At 43.0% G+C, this 26,715-nt stretch overlaps 1 protein-coding gene across 2 annotated transcripts in view; it reads right to left on the reverse strand.

Moving 5' to 3' along the window:
• Positions 1-26,715, reverse strand: part of TOM1L2 (target of myb1 like 2 membrane trafficking protein) — a gene marked incomplete at its 5' end in the record, with an annotated part of 57,485 nt that overhangs the window by 29,020 nt on the left and 1,750 nt on the right. For both annotated transcript variants that reach the window (XM_080353714.1, XM_080353713.1), the window contains 5 exons: positions 407-565; positions 1,541-1,675; positions 6,022-6,171; positions 7,797-7,875; positions 8,547-8,631. In XM_080353714.1, coding sequence (XP_080209840.1) covers positions 407-565; positions 1,541-1,675; positions 6,022-6,171; positions 7,797-7,875; positions 8,547-8,631 — 608 coding nt within the window. The remainder of the gene's footprint in view (positions 1-406; positions 566-1,540; positions 1,676-6,021; positions 6,172-7,796; positions 7,876-8,546; positions 8,632-26,715) is intronic.

Genomic DNA, 26,715 nt, shown 5'->3' on the forward strand with positions numbered 1-26,715 from the left:
TGGCTCCGAAGTAGTTTTGCAGAGAGAAAAGAAGATCCTATATTAGAGCATTTGCAAGGGTCTTACGGATGTAGACAACTCCCTGTTAGAAAGACATTCTGCATCTGCAAGACATTCTGTGCCTTTAAAGAAGGAGGGCTAATGAGAATAACTGCTAACCCACCGCACAACCGCTGAGGGGACTGTATATCAGACTGTGAGGTTTAGTAACTGCTGCCATTAGGAGGCCATACATACAAATCAAAAGCTCAGATTTTACAGTGTAATAGGAGGAAAGATTGCTAAGTACAACCAGACCTACAACGCAACCGAAGTCAAAAGACTTAAAATGAAAGTTCCTCTGCAAATTGGTTTCTAATTTGATCTGCTGAAAGAGTCTCACTCAGAAGGATCATTATCCCAATACCTGTTCTGAATTAGCAGTGATGGGACCAATCACATTCAGAGCCGGGGCCTGAGGAGCAGAATACGCCGTTGGAGAAGATGAAGAATAAGAACCGGTGCTCATCCTTTGCTGAGGCTGTGAATTGTGCATATTTGCTGCAGGATCAACTTCAGGAACGCTCTGCCACATCGGAAAGACAGGAGTTCAAAAGCTGAATTATGACGGCACTTGCTTTGTCAGCAACCTCAGGCCAAATACGCTCAAATATAGAACATAATTGCACCTTGTGGAAAAGGTCAGTGTAGTTCTGTGAACAGACTGGCAGGCCAGCCCATAAACAGAGAACTGCAACAAAAACACAGGCCCATATTTTTTGACCCAACCCACATTCATTTAAGTTAATTTAGCTTAACAAGAAAAGTGGGAAGCAAAATAAAAACAAGAGCCAAAGATAAATAATTATAAATTATTTAAAATTAGGAATTAAATTGCAGGCTTACCAAAAAAAGAGTGATACACAGATACTGAACTTAATTAATCTTGACACAAGTATTGTAATCTTTCAGTCCTTGATCACTTGCATTTACCACTTCAAAGATTCATTAACTTCAGTTTTCAGAGTGAATAATCAGAACACCTGTGATCATTAAGTTACTTCTTAGCAGCAGTTCTGTCAACTTTCCAGACCGAACTTTTCAGAGATGCAAAGATCATGTGTTACCGTGAGATCAGTGAGACATTCAGGCTCTGTTTGCCGTTAAAAGACAAGCAGGCCTTGGTTCAGGGTTATCGCCAACAGAAACAACCACACTTTTGAGCAAAAGAAGTAAATCTCAATCACATATCCTGCTGGACTCTCTCTGAACAAATTAGTTGCATTGTCTGTTGTTTTTTTTGGTACAAGTAGACAAACCTCCTCCAAACTCTCTTCTCAGATTGATGCTTGACTCAAGGGAGGAGATACCATTAGCTTATCAGCCTGTCAAATGCACCTGGATTATGCTTCTCCTACATGCCATTTCACTATTAAAAAAGTCTTTCCAGGAGTGAGAAAATGAGCCCAATTCAGAGAAACAGGAAGGGAAAGAAAAGTAATTACCCAGTTATTTAGACATCTTGGGAAAACAACCCTGGGACTGCAATGCTGCATCTTACCCTCTGTGGTGTGTGTATTGGAGACAAAGCATCAAGATCCGCCATGGGAAACTCTATGCCTTTCCTCTTGAGTTCTTCATAAATATGCACTACTCCGGTTAAATCAGGGCTACTTCGAAAGGCATCAGCCCAAGCCTGGAAAACACAAGGGATTATCCATAAACCTTCCAAACTGAGTTCCTGCTCCGCCCTGACCTCAGATACCGACTACAAAAGCTTTCATGGATTTCAGCTTCAAAGGGAAACTGTAATCATCAGACCTGGTCTAAAAGATCCTGTCTTAACAAAAGACAGTCACGTCCACATTTTACTCAAACATAAAATAGAGAGGAACCCAGGACGCAGGAGCGATGTTTGACTCCTGACATCATCCGAATCTGTAAATGCAAATGAAATCCTCTCCAGTCTCCGCTGCTCAGCAGTGATTGAACGCTGATCTCTTCTTGTATACAGTCAACGACCCACCAGAAAAAGTCTGTGTGAAAGATTAAATTGATCTAAGTAAAATTCATGAAGTCATACAACAATCTCAGGTGATTTACTTTGTGAAACGTCCTCGCTTGTTGCCAAAGGAAACACATAGCTGTCAGGTTTTCTTCAGCATTTTATTTGGACCAAACTTAAATGAAAAAAAAGGTAGTTTCTGAGGTTCTTATATTGTGAAACATGCAGTCCCCTGAGCAGCTGAACTAATGAAGCCTGGGCTCTTACAGAGCACATCCAACACTCAGACACCCCGGTGTGTCAGAAAGAACGAGTTTAAAGGGAGAATTTCCCACAGCCTGAACACTCATAATATTTCTCCCGCATGAATTCTCCAGTGTCTAAAAAGGCCTCAATTCACACTGGAGCTTTTCCTTCAGCAGGAGTACTAAGTGTTTCTCTTCACCAGCCTCCTGGACTCATGAAGTTGCTGAGAGTATAACAGCTTGAAAGCCTCTACCCCCTTTCGCTTTCGCTGGAAATTAGCCAAGTATTAAAAATTTAGGGGAAGGAAAAATTGAAATATTATGACACAATTAAAAATGAAGCATTACACAAATCCCCACAAATGTGAGGCAGAGAATCAGTGTGGTGGATGCAGAATTACTGCGAGACGTGTGTGTGGGCTCTGAACTTAATTAATTTAGTCATCCCTTTTAGACTAGTTCTTTGACTATTTTTACTTTTAAAGCTGTTTTTAACCACTTTTTATTTGAGAGGAGAGAAATCAAAGATAGCAAAACAAGACAAGAAATAATTTTAATATTTAACTTACACTCCTATTCTGTTCAGTTCTAAGGAAGAGCATTTCCTGTCCTATGTGCCCAGGAGCCAATCCATTATCAGTTGCAAGCTACCAATTCCGAGTTTGCTTATCAGCTTTGTTAAGAGTAAATTAACTGCATCAACTGCTCTGATGCAGAGCAAGTCCAAACAGCCCGATTTGAGCCAGAGAAAACAGCTCTGACGGCAAAGAGCCGTTCTGATTCCTTGGAACTGACCTTCCACACCACCCCTAATTCTGACTGAGGTACTGACTACACAAGTAACTCTGCTCTTGCATTTTATCTGCATTTCCAATTTACACGAGAAGTCAGCTGAATGATGCTTCTACATAATGGTGTTCCCCACTTGAAGCCTATTTGCAAGTAGGAGTGAAAAATGTTAGGCAAGGGATGCTCTATTTAATAATAAATCAAAGAAACTTAGAGGTGAAAATATGCTGCGTTGCTGCCCCCAACTTTTAATGAGGCTTGTGTGTCCGGGAGGATGTACTAATGCATCCTCCCTGTCACAGGCTTCCTATAGATTTTGTTGTAGGCACTAATGACAGTGAACTCAACTCATTTGCACTCTACCTTTTTAATATATTCTCTCTTCTGCAACTCTCTCCCCTGGAAAAAGGAGACACTTTCATTTGTATTCTTCTTCTGGCTCCATTATCTCCATTAGTGTGTCACTCCGAGGTCACAAGCAGGACTGGGTGCTATTGTCCTAAGTGCTGCCTACACACATCGTAAGACAATCCCTGTCCTAGACAGCTTACAAATCAACCAGGCAAAAGTAATATTAGCTCTGTTGTACGGATAAGGAGCTACACACAGAGCTTAGAAGACTTGCCCGTTCTCCAAACAAGTGTATGACAGAGGTGAGATGGAATTCAGATCTTTTAAGACCTTGGGCCAGACTATCAAAAGTAGATACTTAAGGATGTTGCTGTATAAATCCCACTTGGCACCTCAGTGTACCCAAACTGGTTAATTAAATACCATTGCAAATCATGGAATTGACCATCACAAGACAGTTTTTCCAGCGGCAGACACTTTTTTGAACACACGGACCCTCAGATGAATTTGCTGTGCTGCTACTATGCTCCCCTGGTTTCATCTCTGATGACAGTGCTGGGCAGTAAGGTGGGATGAACTCCGAGGTGATAAGGAAGCTCTTACCAGAGGCACAGCAACAAGGAACACTTCCAAGGCCTTTTAGCAAGGTGAAGAAGGATAAGCAATAAGTAAAACATGCTAATTCACATACACTGAGAAATGGGTTGAGAAAGTGAAACACAAGATGCCCAACACCTCAAAACAGTAAAGTCTCTAGATAAGAAATGGGATGGCAGCTTTATCTGCCCTTGGTACAGAAAGGCCCAGGAGTACAGGAGCTGTATGGCTGAAGACATACGCCATTTGTACAGCTTTTTTCCCTCCTGCCAGGCCTGTGCTATTAATCCTCTCATTTCTGTTCTTATTAATTCCTGATACCAAATTGTAAAAAGCCTGTGGAAGGGGATAAATATAATGTTAGTGGGGCAGAGCTGAGATCAGTCCCCTGGAACGGACTTAATTCCAACTGCAGGGAGCTCTAAAGAGCAAATTCTAAGCTAAGCAAAGTGGTCGTGATGTACGGGATATTTTGGGTGAGCGTGTCCATAGGGCAGCTGAGACGAGTGACTGAAATCACTTTTCCAAACCTGTCAGGCAATCTGGAGAACCAAGTCCCGCACCACCTCCAGCCAAGAGACACCAACAGAACCCACCCACAGGCAACTTCCAGTATTCTCAGGCTTTTTATACCAAAAGGCACTTAGCACACAGAGTGAGGCTTTTAGCTCTAGTGCACTAAGTCGGCTCAGATAAAGCTCTGCTTAATATGCTGAGGCAATGACTGTGGCTTTTCGCTTCTGCTACAAATGCTTCCACCTTTGTTGCGTTGATGACTGGGAATACACTTAAATGCAGGACCCAGTGTAATCAATACCCTCGAAAACACGTTAGCAGAGCAAACAGTACGGAAACACACACCATTGCTCTTTCTGGGACAGTATTTAACCTCATCTCCCCGCCACCAGCATTCCCACCAAAGCAGGCAGACTCCCAAGGGCTCAGCCAGATGCACGATAATTACTTTTAATAATTTCATTATTTTTATGCTATTTAAAAAAAAAAAAATCCTTGAGATCAGAGACAAGAAATAAAGGGAGCCTACAGACCCCAATGCAATGCTCACCTAATTCCCCCACCCAGCCTATCTCCTGTTGGGAAATTGCTCATTTACATTGTCATGCTCTAATGATGGTCTCCTACCCGTGTATCCAAATAGCAAATAAACCAGCAGAAATTCAACTGCATACTTTGCCACAAAAATCAGAAGTATATTTCAAAAACTATGCTGCGCATTTGTAAGTACCTTCCCACAAGAAGCACTGCAGCAGGTTTATATCATTTTAAATACGCAGCGTCTTTTAGTCTCTGGTGTATGTGATAGGCCATAGGAGCCTAGTGATAAAGCTTCCTATAATTGTCAAATTTCCTCCGGGCAGGCACCAGTGTTTCCTCATGTGTTGCTAATGGCTTGTGGAATTAACGTGGCTGTTTATTGTTGTGCTGCACAGAAGGAGAAGTGGCAGCCGGGCCTGTGGCTGAACGTCCCCACTGCAGGCAAGGATCTGACAGAGCACTTGTACTGCACAATAACCAGAATAAAAACACCAAAAACATATTAACTCCTAAATGCTCATTTACTTTTCTATAACCATCTTTAAAAGGAATTCAGAAAGCTTTCTAAGGGAGGGAAACGGCTCCATTTTACGGTCAGGAAAACAGGCACGGAAAAGTAAGTGTTCTGCAACTGCCAGCAAAAGCGTGATCCTCAGCAATTCCCTGGCCGCAGATGACAAGCCCATCACAGAAGCAGGTCTCCAGCTTCTAGATGTGACTGTTCAATTGCAAAGCCATCCATTTATCTTTTATTAAGTCCTCTTGCTTTGGAGTAGAGTGGTACTTCTTTAACTAGAATCCAGACATTTCTCCCTGGATAAAATATCTATGCATGTGCATGCCTGCTCCTCCCTGCCAATCTGGATATATTGTTTGTTTTTACATATAAAAAACTAGCCACATTTTTAATAATGACAGCATGTTTAGCGATGCGTAGCACTGAAGCAGACAGTCCTTATTTCAGGCAGCGACATATGGAAGCAGAGACAAGCTGTGTACCTGAATCAGCGCTAGTACTTTATCCTGCACAATAGTGGGGGGATTATTCTTGGGTGAGATGATCTTCACCAGAACACCATCTATGAAGTCACGGTTCGCCACTAAGACATGAAAGCGATGGCCACAGTTCTTCACGCAGGTCTCCAACACCTACACACACAAAAAAACCCCATTAATTGTTGGAGCAAAGCTTAATCACACACACAGCACCTATGTGGTTGGTTTCCAATTTTGTTTTTTATTTTAAAACTTTTGATGGGAGAGAGAGAAGACAGAGGAGAAATTGGACTTTTACCCTTCAGCCTTTTCTTCCCTAATTTTACAAAAAACTTCATTTTCTACACATACATTTAGATGTACTCACCCACCATTAACATACTGGGCACTTTTGTGATCTATCTCTGCCTGTTTTCAAGGCAAAGAAATATAAAGTTTCTTCCTCTTTAAAGCAGAACTTCCCAACCTGTGCAGCTGAACAGCTGAGTACACAGCATCACATCGAGAGCAGGTAAGACACAGTGAGATACTATCTGATAGTACCTCACTGTCGCAGTGAGATATTATCATGCTGTGACACTCCACCAGCTTCCAGGTACCTGGAACACAGCTGGACTCGGTTGCTCTGAGCCATAAGCCATGTTTCAGAGTTGGGAATTCAGGTGAATGATCTTCACTCATTCAAAACACTCCCTTGTGAATGCTCTGACGGGTTATACTTTGACACATTTTCCCCCTGCAACCTCGCTAGAGGCACCTTCCACTTGCCATTCAACTGCCACGGAAGAACAGCTGTTGATTTTTCTCTGAAGAACATGATTAGCATGGAGATAAATCCAAAACGTCACTTCTCCTTACAGCCATGCCTAATAACCACTGCGACTCTGTATCTGAGGAGTCTGTAATTACTCTCCTACTTCAGCTACTTTCATCAGCCCTGATGACACGGACTCATTCCTGATGAATTTCACTCTTTCCTGCACAATGGATAATCTCATGGTTTGGTCTTCAGTGATCTGTCAAAATGACAATCCAGGATGGGAAATGGCAAGAAGACAGAAAGTACAGTCACGCTTTGTCGGGGAGATGCAACAAGAGCTGTGTGAAAGAATCGTACAGATCGCCTCCCCACAGCGGTGTAACTCCATCTCGTTACCGCTGCTCATTCCTCAGACTGCGCACTCGGGAGCGCTGCATTGCCCAGGAAAGCCCTAAAGTCATCGCAGGAAAGGTCACTGCCAAATTATCTCCCACCTTAGCAGTGCTGCCTAAACGCACAGAATATAATTTACACTTTATTGAGTGAAATTAGATCAGCATAAATTAATGTGAGTCTCCTACAGAGATCCATTCACATGGGAAATTGTGCATCAGCTACTTACGAAGCTGAAAATACGGCAAGTTCATCATCCTCTCTTGCAGATACACCCAGAGCTGTTGTCTCAGAGTGCAAAAACAGGACACAAGGAGCTGAGAGTACAAGGGAAAGACTCAAAGGCGACACAGACCCATTTGGGCCACTTTAACTTTCCTCAGTCAGTACTTGGGATGAAAAAGAGCCCAGAAAAAAGCAGAAATCAAATGAGTCAGAAAAATGCTATGCAAAGCTTCCAGTAACTCTGCCCAAGGAAGCAAGGAGGCAATCGGAGGGAAGAAAAGGGCAGAGCAGTGGCTGTTAAAGTAAATAGTGTGTACATTCAAGTGAGTGCCAGGAAAGGGAAAATGACAAAAGAAAAGGGTTCTGCCCTTTTGAGGCATTCCAGCCTGCCCCCACTCACCGTCAGCGCCAGCATGACCTCTCTGTAATTTTTGTTTCCATTCAGTCTCTTCTTCAGCGCTCGAATGGCATCCTTTGGGCTGAGGGAGAAACACACCATTTTTAAAAAACAGCTTTTCACATACCATATACTGTGGGAAAAGGAATCGGTTACCGTTTCCAGCTGGACATGAGCATGTGTGTTAACTTCAGACAACTTGACTACAACCACACCAGGGTCATGTAGAATTATGCGAAAAGACAAGATATCATAGTCAAGTCAAGGCCAGAGCAATGCCTGAAGCCTCCCAAAAGGTGGGATGGTGATCAAGCAGGAAAGATTGGCAGCCACTCAGAAAAGGCCCAAAGCATCAGACCAGCGACCAGTTCTCCTGCAAACCAGGAGCAGCGCAGCTTTTCTGATGCCGAAGCAGATGTATCGGAGAAGCTCTCTATTCAAATGGCTGCAATTCATAGCATTGCAGCACTGAAAAGAGACACGCGCTGAAGACAAGAACCCCAGACGTACAAACTCAGTACCCTCTCCAATAATACATTTGTCATGCCAGCCTTCCCAAGCAACCGACCACAGAAAGTGCTGCATCATACAGTAGTTTTCTGAAATGTTTAAGGAGCAGGAAAACCCATATGCAAACTGCATTCAAACTGTGAGCATCTTTCCCCAGTCTCACTGCACCTCCTCACATGCCGAGTACGGCTGGATGAAGATTGTGTTCCTGAACCTTCCAAAGTTTGCTGAAATAGTACATACCCTTCTTCTGTCTCGTTGATAATGTCACAGATCTCCATGTTAAGTGTCCAGTCTTCACTCTGCAGAGAGCCATCTGTGGCCTTTTCTGGAAAGTAAAAAACAATACAATAAATCTTTTCACGTCTTCCTGAGTAGTTACTATACTTCAGCCCATCTTCAGTGACTCTGAGCTGAAACTATCCAGTAAAACAAAGAGAAAAATAAAAGTCCCACCTTTCCCCACAGACTCTAAGCAACGTCAAACCTTCCCTCTTGATTTTAGGGACCAGCACAGAGGTTTCCAGACAGAATCAATTATCCCTCAAGCTCAGCACCTTCAGCCCACATAGACAGGCTGGTTTTCAAAGGCTCCTGAATTCCTGGGGGATCAGGAAAATGTCAGCTAATTCCCATTTAAACTTTTCAGATGCTGCACTGTTGGCAAGGTATGAGGTAGGAAAATCTCCCCAAAATCAACAAGACCTCCTCCCTCTTTTAGTAGTCAGAGACAGAATTTGCAGAATTCCGGTGTGAAAAGAACCACCAGCATGTGAAAACATTCAGCACGTGACCATTCAGGTCACGATATCATTCACAGGCACCTGTTTTTGTCTGGGACTCTTTTATTTGTGTAACGTGGTCCCTCAATATCTGTTTTTCAGAGGCTGGGTGCTGCTCCCCAAGCCCACGCTGTGTCCCCATGGTCTGTGCTGGGGTACGTACACATCCCCATCGCACGATCCGCCTTCCTCCCCGCACCCAAACGCTCCCTCACTATGTGTGACATCGGACTCAATCCTACGGGAGGGTGACCTATAGCACTGTGACAGCGGCAGATGCCAACTGGCAGCTTAATTTATACACGTCTGCAAGAGCAGCATAACCAGAACTTCAACTAATCCGTTGACAAGAACTATTTCCTCCGTGGCATTTCCTCCTAAATCAGTCTAGTTCTGCCTAGTGGTGCCTAAAACATCCCTGGAATTGTTCGCCCTTCTCACTTGCAGCACTCAGACCCCATCTCCGTTACGCTGCTGTTGAGATGAACATTAAATCTGTCCCCGGAGAGACCTAAAAAAGGGACCTTCAAGCCAAACACGACCTTCTCCACTAAATTAGTCCAGGTTTTTCTACAGATCTCTGGCATACGGTGTTGGAAAGTAAACAGGGTAAACAAAAGCATTTTTTAAATGCGAAATAAACCAAGAAAAAAAAAAAAGAAAACTTCTAAAATTTTAAAGCAGAAACAAAACCACAGGTACCATCTTCCCTGACTCTCCTTCTGCCTTTATAGCTGACCCCAATCTGTCCCCCAGAACAAAGCAGATTTTGTTTGAGAGCGCCAGGCTCCAAGGACTTCACACATCTCTTTTGCTGTTTACCAGCGATGTTTTTCCCATTAACATTTCTATCGCTGCGACTGAGGATAGAGATGCCCACAGGCTGCAATTATGGGATGTTATTTAGAGAAAGACTACGTGTGGAGGTAATTCAAATTTCAGTGCCTTATCTATGCCAGAATCGTGGCTAAAGCAGCTCCAAGGACAGTGGTTGTGGGAGGCTGAGCCGAACCAGACGGCACACACAAAATCCAAATCCAAACCCAAATTTACTGCACTCAGGCTGTGTTGCGCTGGGATTCTCTGACCGATGAGTGCAGGCAGAGCTGTTCAATGTTTTCTGGGATAGAGGAATTTATCTCTATGTAAAAGCCACTTGTAACAATCATTTTTTTAGCTGCATTTTGTTCGTAAGGCTTTATTGGTATAGAATGTGATCTGCCTTCTATATAGTCCTGCTTGCTTAGGAAAACATTTAACATCAGAGAAAAATCCTTAATATTCAGATATTAAAAAACTCACTACCTGGGCTGTGCTGGAGAAGGTGGTCTCCAAAGCTGCAAAGGATTTATAAACACAGTGCTGCAAAATGACCGATTACACCTTAAACAGAGGGCATTCCTTAATCTAGGCATCTGATTTGTTTTCTTGATTTAAAACTGTATTAACAAATTTAGGTGTTCTTGACAGCGTTTGGCATCGGGCAGAAACTTTGCGATATTCGTACACTCTGGTTCTGGCCTCACTTTTTATAAATGCTTGTGGAAAATGCTGATCCCGCACTAAGTTGTGCCAGCAGCCAAGCCAGTCATTGGTCTTGTAAGACCCATTTAGTTCATGTTTATTTTGAGAAAACGTGATATTTTGGAGATGGTAGAGTGACGAGATGCTGCTGCAGCACTGTACAGAGGGTGGCACAGGAACACTTGTCTGGGTTCCCCAATAACCTCATTCATATTTCCCTTCTGAGATACACCAGGGAAAATGGAATCCCCTTTCTCCCAGAAACTTTGATTACCACCTTTTTATTTTTGCATTTCTTTAGTTGGCGTAATACGTGGTTGAGACTGTGTGGGTTTAAGACGTAACAGTTGTCTTTTTGAGAATTAGTCCTTTTCCCCTTGGGTAATTTTTAATTCGGGTAAGAGTCGGAAGCTAATTTTAGTCTCTTTTTCAGTGGCGGAGAGCACAGAAGCTCTTGTCATCCGTAGTCGCTTGTCCTCTGTAGGGTGTGTGACCCAGATTTGCTGCTGCAGAGCTCTTGCAACTCGTACAAAGGAGCGAACTGGCTGCAGAGAGGCAGACGGGTTCGTGTGGGATTTGTTTGAAGAACAGGATTCAGTATTACGCTGCGATGAATTGAAAGACTGTAGGGCTCTTCCAAAACCAAACCGTGGCAGGTTACAGTTCTGGATTTCTGGTGAAACAGCTCTGCCTGCACTCATCTGTAAGAGAATCTCTGCCCAACACAGCCTAAATGCAGTAAATTAAAAATATTCAGTACCTGTCCAGTATTTATTGGACATTTTGCATCACTCTGAGGCTCTTCCTCAAACAGCAAACATAGATCACCAACAAGATTAAACAGATTTTGGAACCTGCCACAGAGCTGGGAAGGAATGGCATGCAAATCATGCAAATAACCTTTTTAAAAGCCACCAGTTCCTCAATCTCTTTGAACGTCATTAAAAGGCATCTAAATGGCACTAGTTCACACGAGGACTCTGGAACATGACCAAAGGATTCCAGAGGGACATAATTGATGTTAAATTAAACGAGGAAAAAGGCAATGAGTCGGAGTCCCTCCTGCCCCTGCCCTCATTGAAGAGTTTCTGGTGGAGTTTAATTGCGTAAGGAAAGGGCTGGCACGTCCCAGCCTGGGTGCCACGGGCTCCTTGCCCAGTTTCTGACCCCACAGCAACTCCGGCTGCTGCTTTAGTGCCAACTTTGTCACCATGGCAGGGCCCAGGAGCCACTGCCTGACACAGGGATGTGACATCCTCAGTGAGGCCATCAGAAAAGCTCTCTCAGAAACAAGACGCTACCGGTTCCTGTCGTGTTTCCCAAACTAAAGCGTGAATGTTCTGGTAGAAGGGAATAATCTGGCGCCTCACGCCCGACACGCTGCAGACCTCGGACACCGTGTATGCACCTGCAAGTGTTCGCTTATCTCTAGTCTGCGAGGAAAAGGAGAAAAACCTGTGCTGTATTTTCATTCGCACCTTCCCTCCAAGTTCTAACTCTCATGGCCGCGTTTCCATGCTCTACCAAATGGCAATATCAGTATTTCCCTGCTCACACTGGAATCCTGTGCATTTCATGGCATTTTGAAGGCGCTGTTGAGTACAGTAAGGTTTGGAGTGTAAACAGCCTCAGTGCACACCCTTCCCGAGCCACCTGCTCCGACCTGAGAGATGTCACCACCGGGAAATCATGTCACAAACGCCTGTGTAAGCGTGATAAACAGGCTGGGCAGGGCAGGGCAGGAAAGCTCTTTAAAATCCAGAGGAAAACAAAACAAAACAGAAGAACCTTTCCCACCCATCTTAAACCCAAAGAGGCCTAACAAAGAAAAGCTAAATCTGGTTGTCCTTGAGAAGCTGCTCTCGCAGCCCTTTTCTGGCCATTCTACTTCTGCTTCAAAGCGACGGTTCGATGTTGAGGACACTCTTAAAATGTGACTTTGTCCACATACGGGTGAAACAAAGCAGAACTCCTCACTCTTCCCTGCTTCCCCCTTCCAATTCTTATGTCTGACTATTACACTGAACCTACGGAGACAGTCTGAAGATCTTAATCAGGGTGGTGGCTGCAAGGGTTGAAGTCTATGCGATATTTCACTCATATACCATTTGCATGTTTATGCAGCCAAGACTAAAAAACTGGCTGCAGGAAGCACTGAGAAGATCTACTCTAGCTAAATGATGACAGCAGGGTAAAAAAATCCCTCAAAAAGGTCTAGCTATAAGTACCAATAAATGATTGTGATGCTGAGTAATGTTCTTGGAAGAAAAGGCAAAAGTGGATGTTGAATGTTGCACTAGATATAAATCACATCACATGAAAGTGGGAGAACTGGGCTGTTTTCTGTCTGAATACCAGAATCTCGTGAATGAACAGATCTTTGTGTTCAGAAAAGTCACAGTTTTCTCTCTTGGGACTTCTCCAGATGTTGCTTCAGAGACCTTCGATTCATATGTTTGGGAAGAATTATGCATGAAAAAAATCACCTTCTGTTTATGCCAGAAGCATGCACACCAATGCACCACGTTAGAGAGATCTGAAAGCCAGAAAGTTCCAATTCCAGATTTGTCCCCTCCCCATAAAACATCTTTTTTTTTCTCTCTCTTTTTGCTTGGCAGTTCAGAAGATGGTGGATCTTAGATCTTTGTCTTGCCTCTTCACAGCCCACCTGCCCACCAGCTGTGCTCCGAGATTGAAATCACCAAATCAAACAGTCAGATGTGTTACATTGCACCCCGTGTAACGTGTGACGGGGAACAGAAGCCGCAGCATTAGCAGAGTTTTACTCCCATCCTGCTGGTCCCACTCCCGTGGGCTCAGCGGAGCTCTCTCAAGGCCTGCCAGCTGAGGTCAAATGCAAAATGCTTTTATAGAGTGCACAAAGGTCTTTCAGGAAAAAAAAATGAATTGTTTTGCAAGGTAGTACAAGAGAGCTCACGGGGAAGATGGGCTATTGAATGAGGCGGTAACATCTCTCCTCTGAGCTGTAGCTTATAGAATTGCTTTGCTGTAAAGCATCATTACGTTTTGTGATGGCGACTGTCTCTCTTAGATTCAAGAAACCGTCAATGACCTGCACAGCACTGTCAATAAGACCTGGGGAAAGACCACACCGAGGCCAGCGAAACATATTTCAGCTGCTCAAGCAAAGACTAAAGATCCTCAGCATTCGCATGACTGATGCATTCAAGACATCTCACTTGGAAGGCAAAGATACACCAGAATAACACACTTGGATACCCCTGGTCTGTTCTTGCTGTCTCTACATTTGCTGTTAGAAAGACAGTCACGGACACTTAGACATTATGGCAACCAACAGGAGGTTTTTTCTTCTTTATCAAAATGCTGCTATTAAAAAATAAATGTGACTCATTCAAAATTCAAGATCAAAACTCAACTCTGAAGTGACTTACTCATAAAGCCTGCCAGCTTCTTTGTTAGAAAGCACAGCTCCAATAGCATTTTTCAATTAGCCACCTCACTGCTCCAAGTCCTTTTTCTACATTCCTTATTTCATACTGCTCTGAAAATGCTGAGCTTTACACTTCCAAAGAAAAAGCCAGTCAGCTAGAACAAACGGGCTCAATGTGAACGGCAAGGCAGCACAGAAAAATGGGATTTGGGTTGTACTGCTGCAGCACCGGTCATCCACTTCGACCGGCATGATTTTTCAATTGATTTTAGCCATGCTTATATAGAAAATCTTTGGGGTGAAGTCATCTGTCCTTCACTCGTTTTGCCAAATTTTCTGGGGCTGAATACATGAATAATCATAGTTTATAATGACTGAGGAGTCTATGTTAAAATAAAATAACAAGCGAAGCTGTGGACATGCATATGTGCAATCCTAACGAGTATTTTGCTTGAACGCTGTTAGAAGGCACAGTGGTAAACTGGGAACTGTCATTTTCTCCAACTAACTTTCAGGTTTTCTTCTTTTTGAAGCTGCCGCCCAAATGCCAAACTTCAAACCTGCCTTCCCAACCGCACTTACCTGCAATCATGAATATGTAATATGCAATTACTGTGCCTTTTTAAACACCACATGGTATTCACAGTTATGCTACAACATTCCTGTAATTTAGAGATGCTACAAAAAAGACATTGCCCAATGTCTCCCACAGATCCAGCCTCTCAGGAATGGGAAACCACAGCTGATTAACTGAGCACAGCTGTGCAGCCAAACAGGGCAAGGTGAGTGGATTAATACATATTAAACAAATATTAGCAGCTGTATAACAAAGAAAATTTTTCTTTCAAACTCAGATCAGAGCTTCACCTGAACAAGAAGAAAAACAAATCAGAAATCCTAATAATAATAGCAGATTAGGCAAAAGAGCGTATCAGCCTGATTCAGTCTATCACATCTCGTAGGTCTTGGGGCATCTGCAGGTTGTAAAACCAGATGCACCTTCCAGTACTATGTGATTTTACTGTAGAGAAATGGCCCGACGGGGCAACCTATTCCAGTTACTTTCTGTACTCAGATGTCATTCATCTCGGGACAAATGATGGTTTAGTCATAGTCCTTAAAAGCACTTGGAATCCGGAACCGAAGCAGAACGGTGTGTTTCTATACAATAAAGACTCTTGTTATGAATCTTCTCACTGAAGTTCCCCCATCAGCAGAAATTGTTGCTGCTGACAGCACGTTCTGCCGAATGACGTGTGTCTAAATCGCTCTTTCAAAACAGGCGGCACAAAGAGGCTACTGCTTCTTTAAAAAAGTGAAATCCCTCTGACTTCTTTACTCCACATAGCTTTAAAAACAAAACACAAAACCCAGCCTTCCTCCTCTGTTTGGTACGCTCATTAAAGCTAACACGTTGACCCATGTACCGTAAATAGCTGTCCTCCAGAGTCAGGTCACACCGCAGCAGCTCCCGGCTCATCAAAGCATAATTCAGAGGCGCTTTTCCCTAAAACCGCCCTAATCTCGGCCTGCATCGCACGTTTCTTCACCTCTCCCAGCAGTGACCTTGGCCACGTTCCCATCTCGCTGCAAACCCACGATATTCAGAGTATGGTGCAACTTCACGGTTGACAAACAAGGACCCGCTCACGTCAGAAATCAATACGCTAAAGCCTTCAATCAGAAATGTCAAAGCAGTTTTAAAATATATATCCTGTATTAATGGATTTTAATGGATTTGAATGGAGATGTTTACCACGTGATTTATTGTAGGGGAGCAAGAAATCAATGTTCCTTTATGACATGTCACATCTTGTGCAGAATGTCCCCCCGTAGTGTTGTACCAGTGGAGACGATGGCTCGACATGTTGCAGACATCTCTGATGTAGTCTCATATTATCACACTCTGAGCATCCACCTTTCTTCTCTACATTAGAGGCATGAAAGCATCAATTAAAACCTTCCAGGCAACAGAACATTCTCCCTCAGATTCGCCTTTTCTGAATTAGACTGTGACTGCTATGACTTGTCCATACCACTCTGTTTGTTTAAACAGGTCACTATGTTGGGATCGTTACCCAAATCTCCTCCTCCTTCGACCAGGGTAAAGCAGAATACCAAATCGTACATTTAGTCATCTCCATAGGCAGAACTTGGATTGTAGCCTACTACTTGCCAAAGAGTTTTTATATTGTCTTAATTTCTCCAAGGAATTTGGATTGGGGGCACTACCCTGTTTCTTAATTGGGGCTACCAGTTTCTTAAACGAGAATCTCAGATATTAAAATGCTGGATGAATGATACCTGTTCATCAACCCTAGGAATGCAAAATTTCTTAATAGCTGAGTCTTTGGCTCTTCCCCACTCTCAAAAAAAAAACCCAGACAAAGAAACCAGCTAAAGAAGCTGAAAAAAATAGTGTTTTTCCAAAGACCCTTTATAGCTGAAAAGCTTTTTCTCGCCAGAAAGACAACTCACTACAGACAAACCCAATATTCCAAAAAAGCTCCTAAGTAGCTGCGTACATTAATTTGTCCTAATGCCAAAAAACAATTGCTAAAAAAAAGAAAGAAGAGCAGAGTCCATTCATTTAATCAGCCTTAATTTAAAAATCGGAGAGAACGGGCAGCTGAAAGTAGTGATTTATTTCTCAGCTTCTTTGTTAACACGGATGCCTACGGGCTCTATTACAGCGGGTTTGTTATTTTGAAGAGTCCCCCTGTATGACAGTTCCTTGAATAACCTGTTGCGAATCACTTTTTAAAACATTCCCTCAAACACGTGGAAAACAAAATACCATCTTACAAAGTGGAAAAATGTATTTGACCAGTAAGATGCTACCAGGAGGTAAGAGAAAGAGGAATATTCTAAGCGTCCAGATGCAGTTTCACCTCCCGAAGCTGCAAGCAGAACAGTATTATCGTTTGATAGCCCAGTTGCATAAAACATCGCAAGCATCATCAAGAGCAAGAAGGTGTCCCGATTGGTGACCAGTCGCCCTGTTCAGGATTTCAACAGCATCCAATAATTACAGGTGAGACCAAAAAAACGTCTTTATGAAAAGTTATGGATGATCAGTGTGTCAGTGAGCTATATTTGAAATCTATCAGCTCTTGATGGCTAATTTTGTACTACACGAGTAAAGCAAGTTCTAATAACTCACTTGGGACTTCACTTCAGTACTTACAAGCTACGTGCTTTTCATATTCATAAAACAAAACTAATTGCCTTTCATGGATGAAATGTTCTAAGAATTTTTAATCCACGTCAGCTGTAAACTAAAAATCCATCCCCGTATATTTAAAACTCCCCCTCCCACTCACTCATTTGAAACATGTTGTTTGCTGCAAACAAACTATGAGGCAAAGATGATCCATCAGGCTTCTACATTAGTATTATTTATATTATTTTTGTGCAGGTTACTCCTAAAGTCAATTGCCCACATTCTCACATGCTTAAAATAAACTGAAAACACTAATTACATTTAGCGAGGGGAAAAAGAGGCAAAAATCTTTCATTCCTGCAAAGAAAGCAATTATAAGAACAAGCTTTACTCTTTAGCTGAGCGTCCTACAGCAGATTTTTAAGTAAACATTCATACCCGAGCATTAAAATGTGTTACAAATGAACTGAAACAACTCTTGCAGCCACTATTTCATGTGCATGTTCCTACACCTAGCTCTCCTGTGTATCTCCAGCTGCGGAGGTGAGAGCTGTGTCCCTGGAAAATGATTATCCCACCCATAGAAGAGCAAACAGGGAGGATTCTGCAGCTTTGGAGGGCTGATAGGTCATATTTTCTAGGGTGAAATGCTTACGTTTGCTTTTCAATTTTGCAGCCTTCCCCTCAGGTCTGTGCAGGGGGCACCCAGCTCCCATCCCATTCAAATTCTCCAATATCTCTGCGGCTTGAAGATCGACGTCTGGAACACGCTCGGCATTTTCACCCGGGGAAGAGGGGAACAGGAATCACGTTTGCCAAGGTTGCTGGCACTGAAGGGCTCTGCTGCTGCTCATTCCAACACGCCAAGTTTGCTATGCCTGCAAAAGCTTAGTGGCTAAACCCTTCCAAAACCTGAGTGTAAATCAGGCAACAATCATAACAAGATACGTGTGTGCAATTCCACTCTGTACAGGCTACGAAATGCGGATTTCTTGGTCTCCAATAACCCTACTAAAAATTCCGCTCTGTTTCTCCAGCCCTGTTTCTCATGTGCCACTGCTGTAGCTAAGCCTGAAAAAAGACTGATAAATACAAAGTGTAAATACCAGAAGTTTAGACCAAGCATGCAAAGGCCTATTTTGAGACTTGTGCTATCTAGTCACACCTCTTGGTAAATCCTTCAGGATAGGAACTGTCCCAATGTTTCATGTTCCACTGCATTCACATTTGATACTATTAGTGTAGTAAAATTAAAACCAATGTAAATGTATCAGGGGGCTGCAGCATACTTTTGGCAAATAACAATATTGGTCCTTGGACAGTTAAAATTCTAACTAGGACACAGATTTTGAGCATGGCTTACAAACAGTTTGGCTTATTTACCATGTGCAACAGGGAAGCAAACCCGAGGAAATGAAAAGGGCTGATCTAGTGTGTTCTGCAAACTGCAGGGTGGGGATGGCAAGGTAACGTCCCCAATGTCAACACGTATGATCTTCTGGAATCTACAGAGAATCAGCCCTCTGGTCTTTGCTGCTTACAGCTTGTTTACCAACAACCCATAAGTCGATATACCGAATAACAAATATAAAACCTACTGAAGCCTCTTTGGCAATTGACACTGATATGAGTTAGTGTCGCTCTTCCTGCTTGGGAAAGCACCAGCCTGGTCCTGGTCACTGGTGGAGCTCAGTGACCAAGTTCCACATGCTTCATCTGAGGTTAAGCCTCTCCTGGGTATGCCCTTATGTTTCAGGGTGAATCAACACTTTCTGAGCTTCTTTTGTGTTTCATGTTCACGTGCACTGTGCACATCCTTCCTCTGAGCCCAGCAGCAGCTTCCAAAGCAACCAGCAAAGCCCTTCAGAGAATGGAATGGAGCCGGTGAGGGGACTGGAGCACAAGTGTGATGGGAGCGGCTGAGGGACCTGGGGGGTTCAGCTGGAGAACAGGAGCTGAGGGGAGACCTTCTGATCTCTGAACTGCCTGAAAGGAGCTTGGAGCCAGGGGGGGTCGGGCTCTGCTCCCCAGGAACAAGCGCCAGGAGCAGAGGAAACGGCCTCAAGTTGCGCCAGGGGAGGTTGAGGTTGGATCTGGGGAACAATTTATTCCCCAAAGGGCTGTTGGGCATTGGAACAGGCTGCCCAGGGCAGTGCTGGAGTCACCATCCCTGGAGGGGTTGAACAGATGGAGATGAGGTTCTCAGGGGCATGGGGCAGTGCCAGGGGTGGGTTAACGGGTGGATTCGATGATCTTGAGGGTCTCTTCCAAGCAAAACGATTTGATGATTCTATAATGATGCTTTTTATGAAAGAGTGCCTTTTGGAGGTGCAAAGCCAGCCTGAGCCAGGCTCCACCATTGGAGCCCTTTCCTGGTGATCATCAACAGCCTGGAGATGATTCTTCTAGCCAGGTCTGCTTTAAAGGATGTTACATGTGAAATATCTCATTAGCTGCAGCAAGACCCAAGGCTGATACCCTTTAAAGAACCTGGCTGGAAAAGGGATTTTTCATTACTCACTGGCTATGCCAAGTCACTGGCATAGATGGGGATTTTCAAGGCAGTTTTAATTATAGTAGATAAAACCCACACATGATCAAGCTGCAGTGTCAGAAAACCACCAGAACTGAACACTGACCCATTTGGGTTGTTTGCTGAACTTTAATCACTTTCCAAGTCTGACAGCTGCTCAAACTTAATTGCTCATTACGCTTGTAAATAAAAACTGATCTCACTCTCTGATTAGCCGACCATCTTATAGTTGCCATAACAACTTCTTGTCTAATAAGTGATTTCGGATTTACCATTATTTGTACTGGCAGAAAATTTCACAAAGGTCTAGGATCGCTCTTTTCACTAAAATACCCTTCTAATTAGAAGAACCGAAAATCAGTAGAGAAAGGGCAGCTCAAAGATAATGAAAAAACAAGCTATTTACTACAACAGCTTAAACATAAGGGTACCCCAAAACCAAATATATGCTGGTGCCTGCTTAACTCCTTCCTTTCCCTACCAATCATCATTTTATCATATCTACACCCCATAACAACTGCTCAGAAAAATGCCAGACAGCATTCAGGTCATAACTGGTCACAATGTAGAGACTGATTTCAGGATTCCCACCAGATGAAATATTCCAGCAAAGTTTGCATATCTTCTCTCTTAATCTTTAATTAGGAACCAATTAACTGGTTATATTCCTTAACAGCATTAACTGATAGCAGCGCTTTTTGGTGAACACTGGAGAGTTCAGATTCTCAACAGCTTCATATAAGAGAGGGAAAAACATTTGTATTGAGCCCAATGTCCTTTGCACCTAACTGCAATGAAAGATGTTTTGGAAGGAAGAGCTACAATACAGTGTCTCATCTCTGGATCACCTCATTCAAAAACTCACTTTAGAAAATATCCCTCTTCTAGCAAGCATTTGGTCATCACATGTTAAGTAAAATACCTCTATTGAAACACAGAGACCTATTTGTTAGTCTGAGAAGGCAAAGTGATGGCGAGCTGTTATATCAAACACCGCAGGCCTGTAGGTCTAGTGCAGCATAAAGACCTTGCAAAATGTGCTGGCAAAGCTGCTGAAGCTTGCGATTTGTTTAATCTGCTCAAGGTAGCTTGTTGTGCGTATAGGCAAGGAAGGACGCCCTTTTTCTTTCAAAAGGAATATAAATACAAAAAGCTATAATTGAGTCAAAATTAAAGTTAAAAAAAAAGGTCAGGAAATACCAGATTTCTAAAAGCAAGATTTGCTGCAAGAAATGTGATTTTCTTTTTAAATTTGTGTTAAATACAAAAGCACTTCTTGCAGTAGAGGTATCCCATGAAAATACAGAGGATGCAACTTGTCCGAGTTAACAATATCCGCAACACTTCTGACCACGTTTGGGATGTAACAAAGTCTTTCTTTCCTTAAGAATAAGAAACCAACGCTCTGCAAAATTCCCGGGTTTCAAACACAGTTTATAACAGCAATCCGTGCCTTCGCTTTGTGGACTTTTTCTTTGATCTGGATTTGAACAAAGAATTTCTTCCCAAAGTAATCTAACGCAGAAGGCTCCTGAGGACCAGCTGGGGAACAGACTGGCTCGCTCTCAAAGAACCAGCAGGCTGACGAACTAAACAAACTATTCAACAGGTTTCTACTGAATATCTTCTCATTTTTGAGTCTCCTGATGCTTCTGAGGCTACGTTGCAAACACTGAGCTGCCAAAGGGTTTCTGTGAACTGAGAGATATAGAAGCACAGGTAAATAGTCTGTATGTGGCCATGCCAGGGATTACCCGAACACAGACAGGGTATATAGATATATGGACTTATTTTCTTTCCTAATCCTTGATTTTGAAATGAGTTACTACATTATGGGGCCCACCTCATAATTCTGGCAGGTACGGAAAAATCCTAAAGAATATATTTAAATGTCAAGACATTGCTGTCAATAATAGACTGGCTGAATTTATTTGCATCTCCCCTTCTTCAGCCATAGGAAAAGTACCTACAGCTTGGAAGATCTGGCTCCATAAATTAGGTGAAGACTTGCTCTTGAGGGAAGAGAGACCAGGCTGTAGTAAAGCCTTTAGACCGGCATCTTTTGCGCTCAAGAATCATCAGTTTTAAGAGAGCCCTCTCCCATTGATGATAACTGAAACTAGTAAAACAGCTGTGAACAGTCAGCAGAATGACCAAGCAAAAGGCTTGTCTATTCTAGACGCGATTTTTATACTCCGCAATAAGTTTATTTTGTGTAGAAAACTAGGAATTCCCCGGGTGGATGCAAATGAGAAAATGGAAAAGTAGTTCTGGATGATCACACGGAGGCAAAAGTTCATTACACAGGCCGGATTTTGGGGTCACTTACTGACTTCTTGGGGCTCTTACAATGCTTCTTTCTCCCCTGTGTTCTCCAAATATTTATGCTTTTTATCACCTCTACATTGCACGGATTTTTAAACCAAAATGCAAAGTGTGAAATGATTGACCCAGAGTCAACTATGAGATGTCAGACAAGGAGAGGGGTTGACAGACCTGAGAGCACCTGCCCTGTGGGTACCAGGCAGCATCCTCCTTCCCCAGGGAAACACCATCACTATTTTACACCAACTGCTGCTGTTCCTCCACTGACCGTGATCACCGAGGATACCACCCAATGCCCTGATCACCTTCAAAGAGTGCTTAATTAAAAATCCAATGTAGTTTACAAAATCAAAGGAAAGTCAGACTGATTTAAAACTGGTTTTAATTTAACTAACGAAAACACACAATAGGGTGGGGTTTTTTTTTGGTGAAAATTGTTTTGGACGAAATTTGGAATCAGTTGGAAGCATCTGTGGGGATTTTCTAACTGTATTTTTAGTCAAGCATATTTTAAATCTGCAGTTTAAAAAGCTGCCAAGTACATGAACAGAGCAGTATCAAACTGGGAACGAGCTGTCCTCACACCGCAACCCCTTACATATAGATTCCTATTAGAAGCATATGGAATGTACATTTAAGTATACTGTGCTGGAAGAGATAAAACTGCACTATCCAAAAATATATGCTATAATACCTTCATGAACTACAATCTGCTTTTGTGCCTATAAAATAAATCCAGTCTTAGAAACTTGGTATTAAATGGTATTATACTAATTATCCAGCTTCACACGTAGTTTCTGCAAGTTGCCAGATTCATGACTCAGTATTTATTTGCTCCTTTAAAAGCACAGATATCCATTTTCATATTTCATGGAGATTTTCCTTACAATGTAATCCATTGTCGTGAAGTGAAAGCAGATCCAAATAATCTTATAAAACTAAAAGCATTTTATCAGCCACTCTTCTGCATGACTAGCACAATTCTAGATGCACAGTATGGGAGCTGGAATCTAAATGACTGACCAGCTCCTGAAGTAACTCTAAATGTACCTAAACTCTGAGGAGAGCACTTTTTGCGCCCTCTTCACTGTGGGAAAAGACACAAATCATCTTTTTGATGCTGTTGGGCATCTGATAGCAAGAACAGTTCCTGCTACCATGTACTCAGAAAAGCTTCCCTTAGAACAGGGCACAATACTCCAGTGGTTATGCATAAATGCAAGTGTCTTTCTTAGGACTTTCTATGTGCAAACACATACTTTTATTTGTACCAGATTCTAAGATTAAAGATTGCACTTTAAACACTGACTTCTGATGTTGGGAAAAGGTTTGTCTTTTAAAAAATTATTTATTTACAGCGCAGCAAAGCAGTAAGTTGACTCTGAAGGGAACAAATTGTGTATGCGGACAAGGAAGCCTGGGTTAATTCCTCCTGCAGGATTACCAGGGTCTGCTCGCTGTAATACCTCTCCCTATTCCTGCATGTAACCATCAACTAATTTATTTAGGAACCATTTTCATTCTAAGACTCATAAAAATCTCAAGATAGAGAAATCCAAAGAAAGGTCTTAAGTGCTTCTTATAGAAAGGAAAATAAAAAGGTGTTTATACGGCTCCCAAGTTGAGGCATTTTCTCATTTTAAAAAAAAGAGTGGGGAACAAAACTGCAGCTCTGGAAACAGACTCTGTCCACCATATTTATTATCAATTTAACAGCCTTGAATGGAAACTGCAAGTGCTTTGATAAAAATCAATTGAAAAGCTGTCTGCCTTGCTGTTGCTTCAATAAAGTGCCTCTGTATCTTTTGCTGAAACCTTGTTTTTGTAGCCTCCTTAAACAACAATACCCTGCACTAAATCGCTGCGCGGTGCCTCCTCAGAAACAGCCTCCAAGGCAAGTGCCCAGACGAGCAGCCTTGTTCAAACCTCCCGTCACTGACGGGGACCACAGATGGAGAACAGCGTCCTCCGATCAACACCCTCACTCCCAGTTGTGCACGACACCATAATTTCTACTATATTGTTAAAAATCAACTTTCGGGTTTCTCGGTGTTTAACTCGGGTGCTGGAGCTCTCTCCCTGCAGGTCTTTGGCTCTGAGTTAAGCTGACCTCAGCAGCTCATGCAGCCCTTACCAAAAACTGGACCTCAGTGCTCCCATCCATGGCCCTGCCAGGAGCCCATTTCACACATCACTGCCCCATCTCGGCCCTTCGCACCTGAGGGAGCCGGGGGGGCCAAGACTTGGTTTGGATTCAAACAAATAAACACTCTCATGAAGCCTTTGCAAAGTCTCCGGAGTAAAAAAACCATAAAACTACAAAATGTAACTGCTTTTACTACGTCCTCATGTGCAAGCCATATGGCCTATATCAAATAAGGAAAAAAAAAAAGTCACCAGTACTCCACATTCTTGTAATTCAATCAGCTTTAATCACCTAAGATGTTTTTGCTAACCTACGCTAAGGGTATTTGTTCTAATAACCTTGAATAGAGTGGTGACACTTTAAAGATGGCTCCCTCGAACAAAGAAAGATAAAAATGCAATTTATGGCAGGATGTTGAACCTCAAGGTAAATTCCTGCTACTGTAAATTGCAGCTTTTCCCCAGGCCAGCCCCCCTTCCCAGAGCAAGCAATCTGTCTTCACCAGTTTACTACACATCGTCCTGTACTTCTCCCCCTCGCCAGTCAGGAGTATTCTTCGAAATAGTCCTCCTCTAAGGATCTAGTCTATTGTATTTATAGTTTTAACTGGGAAAAATAAACAGCTCAGTGATAAGAACTAGGCCAACACTCAATGCCACAAAGGATCTTGTCAGGTCTGGCGTACTCGGCAGCCTACAAAACCCACAGCACCAAATTCCACCTTCTAAACTCTTCCCAGCTTCCACAAAGACCTTCTCTGGTGCTGGTGGTGGCACAACTACCCCTTGGCTGGCCGGTGTCACCAGCTGTCACCAAAAGTTCCAGGGTCCCTCTGGGCTCCAGGTCCAGCATCACCAACAGCTGCTGGATTCACCAAGTGATGATGAAAAGCATCAGCAGCACATATTGGATCTTGGGAATAATTTCTTGCCGGAAAGGGCTGTTGGGCATTGGAACAGGCTGCCCAGGGCAGTGCTGGAGTCACCATCCCTGGAGGGGTTGAACAGACAGATGAGGTTCTCAGGGACATGGGGCAGTGCCAGGGGTGGGGTGATGGTTGTCTTGATGATCTTGAGAGTCTTTTTCAATCAAAATGATTCTGTGATTCTATGATTCACATCAGCCTCCATGCACAGTCCCTGCCTAGGGACCTTCCCAAGGAGCCCTCCTCAAAGCATTGGCCACCAACAAAAGTGACATTGTGAGGGTGTAAAGGACCATGAAAACTTTTTCCAAGTTCTGCAGGATGCTGAAAAACACCATTTGCTCACAGAGCCTTTGCGAAGTAAGGCCTTCCACACAACAGCCCTTCAAAAGCCACCCTGTCTGCTCAGGATGGACCTCGCTAGAGATGCAAGGGCAGTTCAGTGTCCACGGGTCAGTTGAAGTATTAAAAAAAATTGAGGTTTGGAATTAATAGCCATGGTAGACTTTCAGACAGCTGCCAAAAATCAGGTAGCTTTGAGCGTTGAGGAACTGGCTGCCACTGAAACCGGCACTTTAGATTCAGGAGACTCCATCCATCTCCATTACAAATCCTCCGGGCTCATCCCAGCATCACTTTCCCACATTAAGGAAAAGAGTTAACATAAAAAGCCCGTCTAGCTTCATACATTATCCAGATAAAGAGAAGGAGAAAAGAGAAAATCCCTTGTATTACCTCTCTCAGCTCTCCCCAAACCGTCTCTGACATCTTTGTTCTTTCAGACCTGGCATTTATCTGCAGACATTGTCTGGCCCTAATTAAATCTTCATGTGAACCACTGCTACTGCCTGGCAGAGAACACGATTCTTGGTGTGCCGACGGACCTACATAATTTTCTGCACTTCTCCCTTATGGTGAGTGTTAGGCCTTGCTTGAAAACATCACAACTGTGTTCAACACAATATGTTTAAACAGAAATACAAAATTATTCTGTTTCTTTTAAAGAATGAAGAGAAACATAAGGGAAAATTATATTCCACAAGCTCATTGAAAAAAACCTGTGGAAACACTGGGCAAATAGCACTGAGAACAAGGCATGCTTTTGTTTTACTGTTGTCTCAGAAAGGGATAACTGGCAGTGATAGAAGAAGCAGAAAAAACTTCCTTCCAAAATAAAATCTGCAGCTATCTCGTCCCCTGGGGATGAAAAAACATTCCTAAAGTGCAGCTGAATTTTGCATTATAGGAAGCTGCATTATAAGCCCCTCACACACACCTAACCTTAGCTGATGAAAGCAGCTCCCTCAGAGCTTTGTGTTCAAAGCCTCTACGTTGGGAGTGACGGCTCATTTGAAGCGAGCAAAGGGACGTAAGAGCTCCAGAGACAGAAAGGCAGAAGGCCAGAAAAGCAGATTTTACTGCTACCCCACCCCAGCAATCCTTAAGTGTTAAGGAAGCCCCTTTAAACCACTTACTGATGCTAAGAGAAACAACATAAATAGATGAGAAATTATTGCCTTCCCTTAACAACGCTCATTGTAGATGGTTCGTCCAAGCAGCAAAGCAGCAGCTGTCCTGGCAGATGTGGTCAGATGGCCAAGC

The sequence above is a fragment of the Nesoenas mayeri genome, assembly GCF_963082525.1.
Source record: "Nesoenas mayeri genome assembly, chromosome: 15".
In the NCBI taxonomy this organism is placed as follows: Eukaryota; Metazoa; Chordata; class Aves; order Columbiformes; family Columbidae; genus Nesoenas; species Nesoenas mayeri.